Genomic DNA, 12,589 nt, shown 5'->3' on the forward strand with positions numbered 1-12,589 from the left:
CGGTTTCTTAGTAATTCCTCGGGCTCCGCGAGGCGAGGACGCGCCTCTCACAGCGCTGGGAAATGTTACAAAATCAGAGCCACTGGGCCCCAGGAGGAGGCTGCTCGCCCAAGGTCACGCGGAGAGGGCAGTTGTCTCCAGACACGTTTCCTGCCTGCCCCTGCCAGGCCCGGCCTCTGATGTCACGGGGCTTCCGAGGGGTCCAAGGAAACTTTCAGCTCCCAAAGCCAACCCCGAGGTCCTCCGAGGCTCAAAAGCTTTACCCGCTCGGCCCAGTCCGGCTCCTTCCCACCCCGGAGCCGCTCTCCCGGCGCGCCCCCGCGCCTCGCTCCCCTCTCCCCTTTTCCTGCGACCGGGGGCGCCCCCTCGACGCCCCGCCCCCTCCGCCCAGGCCCTGCTCCCGGAGGTCGCAGCGCCCCAGGTTGGGGGCGGCGCCGCAGCCAATGGGGAGGCGGCGTGGCGAAGGCGGCGGCGGTTATGCTGCGCCGAGGCGGCGGACGGCGGCCAATCAGTGGCGAGCGCGAGGGCGGGCTGTGACGCTACCGGCGCTCCTCGTGCGGCGGCGGCAGAGGAGCGAGAGCAGCGGGCAGCAGCACATCCCCGCGCAACAGTCACCACAGTCGCCACAGCCGCCACAGCCGCCGCCCCGCGCGCCCAACTGCCGCGGCCCGCCGCCCCCGTCCCCCTCCCTGCCGGCCTGCCAGCCCGTCAGAGAGCGGCGAGCGGCCTCCCGCCCGGCCCCCTGAGGCGGGCGCCCGGCCGGACCCTGAGCCTCGTCCTCTCGCGCTGCGGCCGCCCGCGCGTCCTCGGCCGCCTGTCGGGCATGAAAACCAAGTTCTGCACCGGGGGCGAGGCGGAGCCCTCGCCGCTCGGGCTGCTGCTGAGCTGCGGCAGCGCGGCCCCGGCGCCCGGCGTGGGGCAGCAGCGCGACGCCGCCAGCGACCTCGAGTCCAAGCAGCTGGGCGGCCAACAGCCGCCACTCGCGCTGCCCCCCGCGCCGCCGCTGCCGCTGCCCCAGCCCCCGCCGCCGCAGCCGCCGGCAGACGAGCAGCCCGAGCCCCGGACGCGGCGCAGGGCCTATCTGTGGTGCAAGGAGTTCCTGCCCGGCGCCTGGCGGGGCCTCCGCGAGGACGAGTTCCACATCAGTGTCATCAGGTCGGTGGCGCCGGGGCTGGGGGCCGCGGGCCAGTCAGGTGACGCGGGGCGGGGTCCGGGCCGGGGCCGGGGCCGGGGACCGCAGCCGGCGAAAGCCCTCCTTTTCCCAGCCCTCGCGAAATCCAAGGGAAGCGGGTCCGCGGCCGCCGCAGGCCGTCCACAGGCAGGCTTTTGTAAAAACGTCGGTTTCAAGCGAAAACGGGTCTACTCTAGGAGAACAATACCGTTCCATCACGAAGTGCGTGTGGTCCTGACGCTTAAGATAGGTCTAGAAAGTCTTTGCGGTTTAGGGCCTTGAATGAAGATGTTGTGGCTGGCTTTAAAAACACACATCACTTTTTAACTTTTTTCTGCTAGTTTCTCGAGTTCGCGATTTGATGTCTTTTTCCCTCTCAAAGAGTCATTTGTTAGTGGAGGAGTAGCATTTTCTCATCCCCTAAGAGACTGTTGAGACATCACTATAGCTGTGTTACTAGACAAAGGTGGGAGGCGTGGCTCCTAAATTAAGAGTAAGGTAGAAATATTTTTTCCTTTTTTTTTTTTTTCTTTTTGAGAAGGAGTTTCGCTCTTGGTCCCCAGGCTGGAGTGCAGTGGCGCGATCTCGGCTCACTGCAACCACGGCCTCCCGGGTTCAAGCGATTCTCCTTGCCTCAGCCTCCCTAGTCGCTGGGATTACAGACACCCGCCACCACGCCCGGCTGATTTTGTATTTTTAGTAGAGACAGGGTTTCTCATGTTGGTCTGACTGGTCTCAAACTCCGGACCCCGGGTAATCCACCCGCTTCGGCCTCTCAAAGTGAGATTACAGGCGTGAGCCACCGCGCTCGGCCATTTTTTCCTTTTTTTAAACTTGAAAATATTTAATCTTAAATTTGAATTACAGAAGTACGCGTGCAGGTATTCAGACTTAACAGAAGTCTGACCTTCTTTCATCAGTCTGCTCCCAAGAGATAGGCCTTTAACAATGTGTTCCTGGGCCGGGCGCGGTGGCTCATGCCTGTAATCCCAGCACTTTGGGAGGCCGAGGCGGGCGGATCAGGAGGTCAGGAGATCGAGACCATCCTGTCTAACACGGTGAAAACCCGTCTCTACTAAAAATACAAAAAATGAGCCGGGGTGGTGGTGGGCGCCTGTAGTCCCAACTACTTGGGAGGCTGAGGCAGGAGAATGGCATGAACCTGGGAGGCAGAGCTTGCAGTGATCTGAGATTGCACCACTGCACTCCAGCCTGGGCAACAGAGACTCCATCTCAAAAAAAAAACATTGTGTTCCCGGCCAGGCACGGTGGCTCACACCTGTAATCCACTTTGGGAGGCTGAGGCAGGAGGATCACTTGAGGCCAGGGGTTTGAGACCAGCCTGGCCAACATAGTGAAACCCTATCTCTAGTAAAAATACAAAGATTAGCCGGGCATGGTGGCGCACGCCTGTAGTCCCAGCTACTTGGGAGGCTGAGGCAGGAGAATCGCTTGAACTCGGGAGGTGGAGGTTGCAGTGAGCCGAGATCATGCCACTGCACTCCAGCCTGGGTGACAGAAGAAGACTCTGTCTCAAAAAAAAAAATGTATTCCATCATTTTTTGCCAATTTTCTTTTAATTGGCTGACCAGGTTGTGTGCAGTATCTAGAAATTTGCTGGCTGGCTGCCACCAGTAATCCCCAATCCAGTTTTGGTCATTTGATTCCTTTTCTGTGCCCACTGTCTTTCACCAGAGCCACTAATGCAGCAAAATTAACTCTTTGAGCTTCACTTTCTCTTTGTGTTTCAGCCCCTCTGACTGCCTATGACCTAAGAGTGAGAGTTAAAAGGTAGTTGGTAAGGAAGCAGAGAAAAGAAAACCAAAGCTGTTTAGATAATCCCTGAATTGCTTAATGGCACTTAAAAAAATTCAGCTGTCTCTAAGGTTTACTTTAATTCGCTTTTAGTTAGTCCTGAAAATTCTCAACTAGAAGGGCGATCATTCTAGGCCATGTACTCACCAGTCTGTGAAGTGAAAAACCTGGAGGAGAAGTGACTTGCCTGAGGTCAGTGGGTGTTTACTGCCTTCAAAGCCTGAACTGCCAGGTCTCTGGTGTCCCCCTCTCCTGCACCAGTGCTCTAGCCTGCAGCCTGTGAAAATGTTTGGACACCCTAGATCCAGCCTTAAGACATTTTCATGGCCTTCTCCAGGGAGAGTCACTCAGCAGTTAAGCTTTTGCATTTTGCTCAAACCATTTATTAGGAAAGCATTGAGGATGTCTTGTTTCTTTTCTCCAGGAGTTAGCAGTCTTGGAAAACAAAGCTTTCCTTTTGGATTGGATGACCTTTTTACATAATGTTGCAAGAGTACACTGTCTCAGTCCTGTCTGTGTTCTGGAAGAGAATGTAGTTATGGAATAAGTTTAATAAGGAGAAACAAAGGTGATTTAGGACATGGGAAAGTGGGTGATGTCTAGCTTTAAAAAAAGACAAGGGCATTTGGAGGTGGGGAGAAGAAGAGGAATTCTCCTGAATGAAATTCAGTGATTCTCCATAGGCAGTTGCAGTTATTATGGCTCCAGCTATCAGATTTTACTGACATTTCCCAATCTGATTCTGGTTTTTGGTTTTTTTTTGAAGACAGAGTTTCACTCTATTGCACAAGCTGGAGTGCAGTGGTGTGATCATGGCTCACTTCAGCCTCGACTTCCCAGGCTCTGGTGATCCTCCCACCTCAGCCTCCCAAGTAGCTGGGACTACAGACACGCACCACCATTACTTGCTAATTTTTGTATTTTTGTAGAGTTGGGGTTTCGCCGTGTTACCCAGGCTGGTCTTGAACTCCTGAGCTCAAGCAGTCCTGCTTCAGCCTCCCAAAGTGCCAGGATTATAGACGTGAGCCACCACACCTGGCCCCAATCTGTTTCTGGAGCTCCCTGTTTCACTGAGTGCCAGTGCATCTGCAGGAGTTTATCAGACTTCACCACCTCAACTCAGTGCATTCAACCTATTCCAAATTTAACCCTTTGGCTCCTCCCCACCCAGGAATGTGCTTCTTCTTTCTCTCTGCGTTCTGCGTTTGTAACAGCAGCCTGGCCAGAGCCCCGGAATCATTTCTAACTCTGCATTCCCCCAGAAATCCCTCCTCTGCACGCAGTAGTAACTCAAACCTGATGAGCTACTTTTGTATCCCCACCTTCTGTCTGCTCCCTTTGCTGTCCTTGCTTAGACACTATAACAGTAGGCACTTTAGGATCTTCTTGCATTTTGTGTGTTCCGTCTAATCCATTCTATATCGTGTTGCTATGGATTTCTCAAATACTGGAAAATAAAATCCAGACTTGTTTGCATGGTCTAAGCTTGAGCCCTGGCTTACCTTTTTATTTTTTATTTTTAAATTTATTTTTTGAGACGGAGTCTTGCTCTGTCACCCAGGCTGGTGCGATCTCAACTCACTGCAACCTCCGCCTTCTGGGTTCAAGCGATTCTCGTGCCTCAGCCTCCCGAGTAGCTGGGATTACAGATGCACCACCACATCCGGCTAATTTTTGTATTTTGGGTAGAGATGGGGTTTCACTGTATTGGCCAGGCTGGTCTTGAACTCCTGACCTCAGGTGTTCCACCTTCCTTGGCCTCCCAAAGTGCTGGGATTACAGGTGTGAGCCACCACACCCTGCCTGACCTAACTTTTTAGACTGATTCTTTTTGTTACTACTGTTTTAAAATCACTCCTTCTCCCGGACCACAGCAGCTAACATTGAGCTAGTTACACTGGAGCCTGCATTTTCTGAATGAGCTTTGTGTTTTCAGTTACCAGGCCTTTCTTTGCCCCTACCCTCTGCTTGGCAGCCTTTCCCCTGGTGTCTGCTTTTAAAATTCCTCTTTCAAGGCTTAACTCAGAGAGAACCAGACATAATGAATTTCTTTCCCCTCTGTGTCTCCTCTTTAGCACTTTGTACATGCAGGCCTTGTTATCACAACCCTTAACACATTTGTGTGTTTATTCATTCCATTCTCTTGTTAGATTGAATTCCTAGAGGGCATTTCATGTTCATCTTTGTATCTCCAGCACTAGAATAGTGCCTGGCACACCAGCACTGGATAAGTGTAGAAACTGTCATTTTTAGCTTAAATTGGCCTCTTTGCTGTGTGATGAACGGAGGTCCTTGTCTGAGTCTCTCCAACTATGAGTGGTATAGGGAAAAATAAAAATTGTCCTAACATGAGAATTGTTGTTAATGAACTGACCACTTAGAAAATTTGTTCATTTCCAGGCATCACAGCTTAATACTAACTCTGTCCCTCCCTGTCTAATCAATAGTATGTTATTATTTTCTTTCTTTCTTTCTTTCTTTTTTTAAGACAGTCTTGCTCTCTAGCCTAGGCTGGAGTGCAGTGGTGTGATCTTGACTCACTGCAACTTTTGCCTCCCGGGTTCAAGTGATTCTCATGCCTCAGCCTCCTGAGTCTCGCCCTGTTGCCCAGGCTGGAGCACAATGGCGCGATCTCAGCTCACTGCAACCTCTGCCTCCCAGGTTCAAGCGATTCTCCTGCCTCAGCCTCCCGAGTAGCTGGGATTATAGGCGTGTGTCCTGTCCGGCTAATTTTTTTTTTTTTTAATCTTTAGTAGAGAGAAAGTTTCACCATGTTGGCCAGGCTGGTCTTGAACTCCTGACCTCATGGTCCACCTGCTTCAGCCTCCCAAAGTGCTGGGATTATAAGCATGAGCCACCATGCCTGGCCACCTGGCTAATTTGTGTATTTTTTGGTAGACGTGGGATTTGACCATGTTGCCCAGGCTGATGTAGAACTCCTGGGCTCAGGTGATCCTCCTGCCTCCTCCCAAAGCCCTGGGATTACAAGCGTAAGCCCCTGTGCCCAGCTTAGAGTTTGTTATTTTCATTGCTGATTGATAAGGTCACAGCAGTTGTGAAATGAAGTTTAAAGTCTTGTGTGGGATACAAGATTTCGTGAAGTTCAATGAATGAAATGTTGGAGAACTGTCAAAGTTTCACACACATCTTTTGACATTACGTTCCACAGACCCACTAACGGTGAAAAGAAAACCATTGATAAGGATGATACCTTGGACCCTGCAAAATAGAATCATATCAAAAGATGGAGAGAGTCCCACGAAAAGACTGGCCAAGTCCTCAGATATTGTTGTAAAATTATGCAGTAAAACTCACATAGGAAGTTAATTGTGTCTTACGGTGCCATCATAATGTTTTTGGAAAAATTTTGTCCAGATTCCCTACTTTTCATTTTAAATGTTTGCTTTTCAATTTAAACATAAATATGTAGTTGTACTTATAACCTAAATTATGTTACATTTAAGAACAGAAATAATTTTCAGTTTCATTTTTCAAGATACAATTTTATTTACGCTTGTTTTTACTGGAAAGTTTTGTTCCTTGAGTGACTGGCTTGCGGACTTTCTTTTTCTTTCTTCCTCTTTAAACTAATACACTTTATTTTTTAGAGCAGTTTGTATTTGTTTGTTTAGAAATGCGGGGTTTCACTGTGTTACCCAGGCTGGTCTTGAACTCTTGGGCTCAAGCAGTCCCTCCTGCCTCAGCCACCTGAGTAGGTGGAATTACAAGTGTGTGCCACTGTGCCCAGTTTTAGAGCAGATTTAGGTTCACAGCAAAATTGAGCAGAAAGTACAGAGAGTTCCCATATAACCCCCTGTCTGCACACAGGCACTGCCTTCCTCTTTCTCAGCTTCCCCCACCAGAATGGTACATTTGTTACAACTGAGGGACCTGCATTGACATATTAGCACTCAGAGTCCATAACACACTACATCCTATTCTTGCTGTTGTACATTCTGTGGTTTTTGGCCACCGTATAATGACTTGTATCCACCATTTTACTGATGCTGCTTTACATGATGAAGTTACTTCAACAGGGTTATGCCCTGATAAACCATCATAAATTGAAATGCATTTAATACATCGAATCTACTGAACAGCATATCTTAGCCTAGCCTACCTTTAATTTGCCAGAACACTTACACATTAGCTTACAGTTGGGCAAAATAATCTAACAGAAAGTCTGTTTTTATAATAAAGTTTAAATATCTCATGTAATTTATTGATTATTGTACTGAAAATGAAAAATAAAATGGTTGTATGTATACTCGAAGTACGATTTCTTCCAAATACATATCACCTTGGCACCATTGTATAGTCGAAAAATCATAAGTTGAGCCATCATAAGTTGGAGACCATCTGTACTATCATACAGAATAGTTTCACTGCCCTAGAAATCCTCTACTTAATGTCTGTTTAACCCTCTTTCCCTCCTAACCCCAGCCAATCACTGATTCTTTTACAGTCTCCATAGGTTTTCCTTTTCCAGAATGTCATAGAATTGGAATCATACAGTATGTAGTCTTTTCAGTTTGGCTTTTTTCACTTGATAATATGCATTGAGTTTCCCGGTATCTTGTCTTGTCTTCTTCTTCTTTTTCTTTTTTTCTTTTTTTTTTTTTGAGACCAAGTCCTGCTCTGTTGCGCAGGCTGGAGTGCAATGGTGCGATCTTGGCTCACTGCAACCTCCGCCTCCTGGGTTCAAGCAATTATTCTGCCTCAGCCTCCCGAGTAGCTGGGATTACAGGCATGTGCCACCCCGCCTGGCTAAATTTTTTGTATTTTTAGTAGAGATGGGTTTTCACCATGTTGGCCAGGCTGGTCTCGAACTCCTGACCTTGTCATCTGCCCACCTTGGCCTCCCAAAATGTTGGGATTACAGGCGTGAGCCACCGTGCGCAGCCTCCCTGTGTCTTTTCATGGCTTGATAACTAACTTCTTTTTAATACTGGGTAGTTGTCTGTCATCTGGATATACCATAGTTTATCCATTCACCTACTGAAGGACATCCGGGTTACTTCAAGGTTTTGGCAATTATGAATAAAGCTGCTCTAAACATTCATGTGTAGGTTTTCAGTTCATTTGGGTAAATACCGAGGAGCATGATTGCTGCTCATATGGTGAGAGTTACCTTTAGTTTTGTAACGAACTGCCAAACTGTCTTTCAGAGTGGCTGTAACATTTTGCATTCCTATCAGCAGTGAATGAGATTTCCTGTTATTCCATGTCCTCACTAGCATTTGGTGGTGTCAGCATTCTGGAGTTTGGTCATTCTGGTAGGCGTATAATGGTCTCTCATTTTCATTTTCTTTTTCTTTTTTTTTTTTTTGAGATGGAGTTTCACTCTTGTTGCCCAGGCTGGAGTGCAATGGTACAATCTCGGCTTGCTGCAACCTCCACTTCCCAGGTTCAAGTGATTCTCCTGTTTCAGCCTCCTGGGTAGCTGAAATTACAGGCGCCTGACACTACGCCTGGCTAATTTTTGGTATTTTTAGTAGAGATGGGGTTTCACCATGTTGGCCAGGCTGGTCTTGAACTCCTGACCTCAGGTGATCCACCTGCCTCAGCCTACCAAAGTCCTGGCATTACAGACGTGAGCCACCGTGCCCGGCTCTTTTTTGTTTTTGTTTTGAGGTAGAGTCTTGCTCTATTGCCCAGGTTGGAGTGCAGTGGTGTGATCTCAGCTTACTGCAACCTCTCGAGTTCAAGCGATTCTCTGCCTCAGCCTTCTGAATAGCTGGCATTACAGGCACCTGCCACCACGCCTAATTTTTTGTGTTTTTAGTAGAGATGAGTTTTCACTGTGTTGGCCAGGCTGGTCTCAAACTCCTGACCCAGGTGATCCACCCACCTCAGCCTCCCAAAGTGCTGGGATTACAGGCGTGAACCACCGTGCCTGGTCAGGTATCTCATTTTAATTTGCAACTTTCTTTTTTTTTTTTTGAGATGGAGTCTTGCTCTGTCACCCAGGCTGGAGTGCAGTGGTGTGATCTCCGCTCACTGCAAGCTCTGCCTCCCGGGTTCACACCATTCTCCTGCCTCAGCCTCCCGAGTAGCTGGGACTACAGGTGCCTGCCACCACACCTGGCTAACTTTTTGTAAGTTTAGTAGAGACGGGGTTTCACCGTGTTAGTCAGGATGGTCTTGATCTCCTGACCTCGTAATCCTCCCACCTCGGCCTCCCAAAGTGCTGGGATTAGAGGCGTGAACCACATGCCAGGCCCCTGCCACACCTTCTTGAGTGGAAAGGAATGTTTTCCTATTCTTGAGTTTTAAGAATTCTTTATATATTTTTGTTAACAGTCCTTTATCAGATGTGTCTTTTGCAAATATTTTTACCTTGTGACTTTTCATTCTCTTGACAGTATTTTTTGCAAAGCAGTTTTTAATTTTAGTGAAGTCTGGTCTATCAATTATTCTTTCATGGATCATGCTTTTGATGCTGTATCTAAAAGTGATCTGGCTGGGCAGTGGCTCATGCCTATAATTCCAGCACTTTGGGAGGCCAAGATGGGTGGATCACCTGAGGTCAGGAGTTCAAGAGCAGCCTGGCCCATGGTGAAACTCTGTCTCTACTAGAAATACAAAAAAATTAGTCCGGTGTAGTAGTGGACACTTGTAATGCCAGCTACTTGGGAGGCTGAGGCAGGAGGAATTGCTTGAACCCAGGAGGCAGAGGTTGCAGTGAGCCGGGATTGCGGCACTGCACTCCAGCCTGAGCGACAAGAGTGAGACTCTGTCTCAAAAAAAGTAAATAAATAAATTAAAGCAATCACTATACCTAAGGTCATCTAGATTTTCTTCTATGTTATCATCTAGAAGTTGTCTAATTTTGCGTTTTATGTTTAGGTTTATGATCCATTTTGATTTAATTTTTGTGAAGTGTAATGTCTGTCTAGATTTTTTTTTGCATGTGGAAGTCCAGTTGTTCCAGGACCCTTTGTTGGTTTGTTGTAAAAGACATTTGTTACATTGTATCGCCTTTACTCCTTTGTCAAAGATCTGTTGACTATGTGAATGTATTTCTGTGCTCTCTAGTCTGTTCCATTGATCCATTTGTCCTTTCTTTTGCCAATACCACACTGTTTTAATTAATGTAGCTTTTTTATTTTTATTTTTTGAGATAGTGTCTTGGCTGGAGTACAATGGCATGATCTCGGCTCACTGCAACCTCTCTCTCCCGGGTTCATGTGATTTTCATGCCTCAGCCTCCTGAGTAACTGGGATTACAGGTGTGTGCCACCACACCTGGCTCATTTTTTTTTTTTTTTTCTTGAGATGGAGTTTTACTTTTGTTGCCCAGGCTGGAGTGCAATGGCACGATCTTGGCTCTCTGCAACCTCTGCTTCCCAGGTTCAAGCAATTCTCCTGCCTCTACTTCCCTAGTAGCTGGGATTACAGGTGCCTACCACCGCGCCCAGCTAATTTTTGTATTTTTGGTAGAGACAGGGTTTCATCCTGTTGGCCAGGCTGGTCTTGAACTCCTGACCTCAGGTAATCTGCCCACCTTGGCCTCCCAAAGTGCTGGAATTACAGGCGTGAGCCACCGCGCCTGGCATAATTAATGTAGCTTTATGATGATTCTTGAAGTTGAGTAGTGTCAGTCCTCTGAATTTATTCTTCATTGGCTATTCTAGGTCTTTTGCCTCTCCTTATAAACTTTATTATTATTATCATTTTTTTTTTTGAGAGGGAGTCTCATTCTGTTACCCAGGCTGGAATGCAGTGGCGCGATCCCAGCCAACTGCAACCTCTGCCTCCTGGATTCAAGTGATTCTCCTGCCTCAGCCTCCCGAGTAGCTCGGATTGTAGGCGCCCGCCACCACACCCAGCTAATTTTTTATTTTTAGTAGAGACAGGATTTCACCATGTTCGCCAGGGTGGTCTTGGAACTCCTGACCTCAAGTGATCTGCCCACCTTGGCCTCCCAAATTGCTGGGGTTACGGGCGTGAGCCACTGTGCCTGGCCTCCCTATACATTTTAGAATCAATTCGTTGGTATTCACAAAATAACTTGCTGGGGTTTTCATTGGGATTACATTAAATCTACAGATCAAGTTGAGAAGAACCGACGTCTTGATAACATTGAGTCTTCCTACCTATGAACATGGAATATCTCTCCCTTTGTTTAGTTCTTCTTTGATATCTTTCATCAGAGTTTTATAGTTTTCCTCAAGTAGAGCTTATACACATTTTGTTAGATTTATATATATCATTTTTGGGGGTGCTCATATAAATGGTAATGTGCTTTTAATTTCAAATTTCACTTGTTTGTCACTGGTATATAGGAAACTGGTTGACTTTTATGTATTAACCTTGTATTTTGCAGTCCTGCTATATAATCTCTTATTCCAGCAATTTTTTTGTCACTTCTTTCTGATTTTCTACATAGACAATCGTATCATCTACACAGTTTTCTTTCTCTCTTCCTAATCTGTATACTTTTAATTTCCTTTTCTTATTAGTTAGGACTTTGTATGATGTTGAAATAAGTGGTGAGAGAGAACATTGTTACCTTGTTCCTGTTCTTCGTGGAAAAGCTGTGACTTTCTCATCAAGTATGATGTTAGCTATAGGTTTTTTATAGATGTTCTTTATCAAGTTGAGGAAGTTCTTCTCTATTCTTCATTTTCTGAGAATTTATTATTTACCATGAATGGGTGTTGAATTTTGTCAGATAATTTTTCTCCATCTATTGATATGATCATGTGATTTTTCTTCTTTAGCCTGTTGATGTGGTAGATTATATCAATTGATTTTATTTTTTATTTTGAGACAGAATCTCACTCTGTCACCCATGCTGCAGTGCAGTGGTGTGACCTCGGCTCACTGCAATCTCCACTCCCTGGGTTCAAGCAATTCTTGTGCCTCAGCCACCTGAGTAGCTGGGATTACAGGTGTGTACCACCACATTCAGCTAATTTTCATATTTTTAGTAGAGACGGGGTTTTACCATGTTGGCCAGGCTGGTCTCGAACTCCTGACCTCAAGTGGTCCACCTGCCTTGGCCCCCCGCCAAGTCCTGGGATTACAGGCACGAGCCACCACATCCAACCTACTGTTGATTTTTGAATGTTTAACCTATAGTCCTGTGGTGAGGTCTCAGTCTTTTGGTGAGCCTGTGCACCTAGACTGTGAACTTTACCCATTTTTCTTAGTTCTTCTCCCCATTTAGGTGGGACAGAATGGCCAGAGGGGGCTGGAATTGTGTATTTCCCTTCTCCCAGGAAGTTTAGGCTCTGAGAAGATCCCAACAGGTTAGGTGCTGGCAAAATAATTTCTCCTGAGGGCAGACCTTGTTAAGAACAGAATGTTCCGGTGTGTTTAAAAAAAAAAAGAGAAAAGAAAAGAAAAAATGATTTCTTTGCCCCTCCTTGTGCTGGAAGCATGAAGGGATTTTTCCCCCCCTCAGTTTTCACTGTAAGGAACTGGTAGAGCTCCTGGAGGTAAAACTCATCAAATGATGGGGCTCCCCAGTAATTGGGTCTCCTGGAGTTTTAAATTCTCACAGTTGTCCACACTGAGCCTCCAGCAATTTGTTAGTTATAGTTAAGGTTTTCCTACCCTAGCGCTGATTTGGTGGAGGATTTTACTCCAGTAAGC

At 47.0% G+C, this 12,589-nt stretch overlaps 1 protein-coding gene across 9 annotated transcripts in view; it reads left to right on the forward strand.

The window, feature by feature from the left end:
- The first annotated feature begins 567 nt into the window (after positions 1–567).
- CHKA (choline kinase alpha) overlaps positions 568–12,589 on the forward strand; it is a 72,932-nt gene continuing 60,910 nt past the window's right edge. For all 9 annotated transcript variants that reach the window (XR_012422976.1, XR_012422974.1, XR_012422977.1 and 6 more), the window contains exon 1: positions 568–1,155. Coding sequence is in view for 4 of the 9 variants with exons in the window: in XM_045372259.3 (XP_045228194.1) it covers positions 824–1,155 (332 nt within the window). In the remaining 5 variants the exon portion in view is untranslated. The remainder of the gene's footprint in view (positions 1,156–12,589) is intronic.

Source organism: Macaca fascicularis, chromosome 14, assembly GCF_037993035.2.
Source record: "Macaca fascicularis isolate 582-1 chromosome 14, T2T-MFA8v1.1".
NCBI lineage: Eukaryota > Metazoa > Chordata > Mammalia > Primates > Cercopithecidae > Macaca > Macaca fascicularis.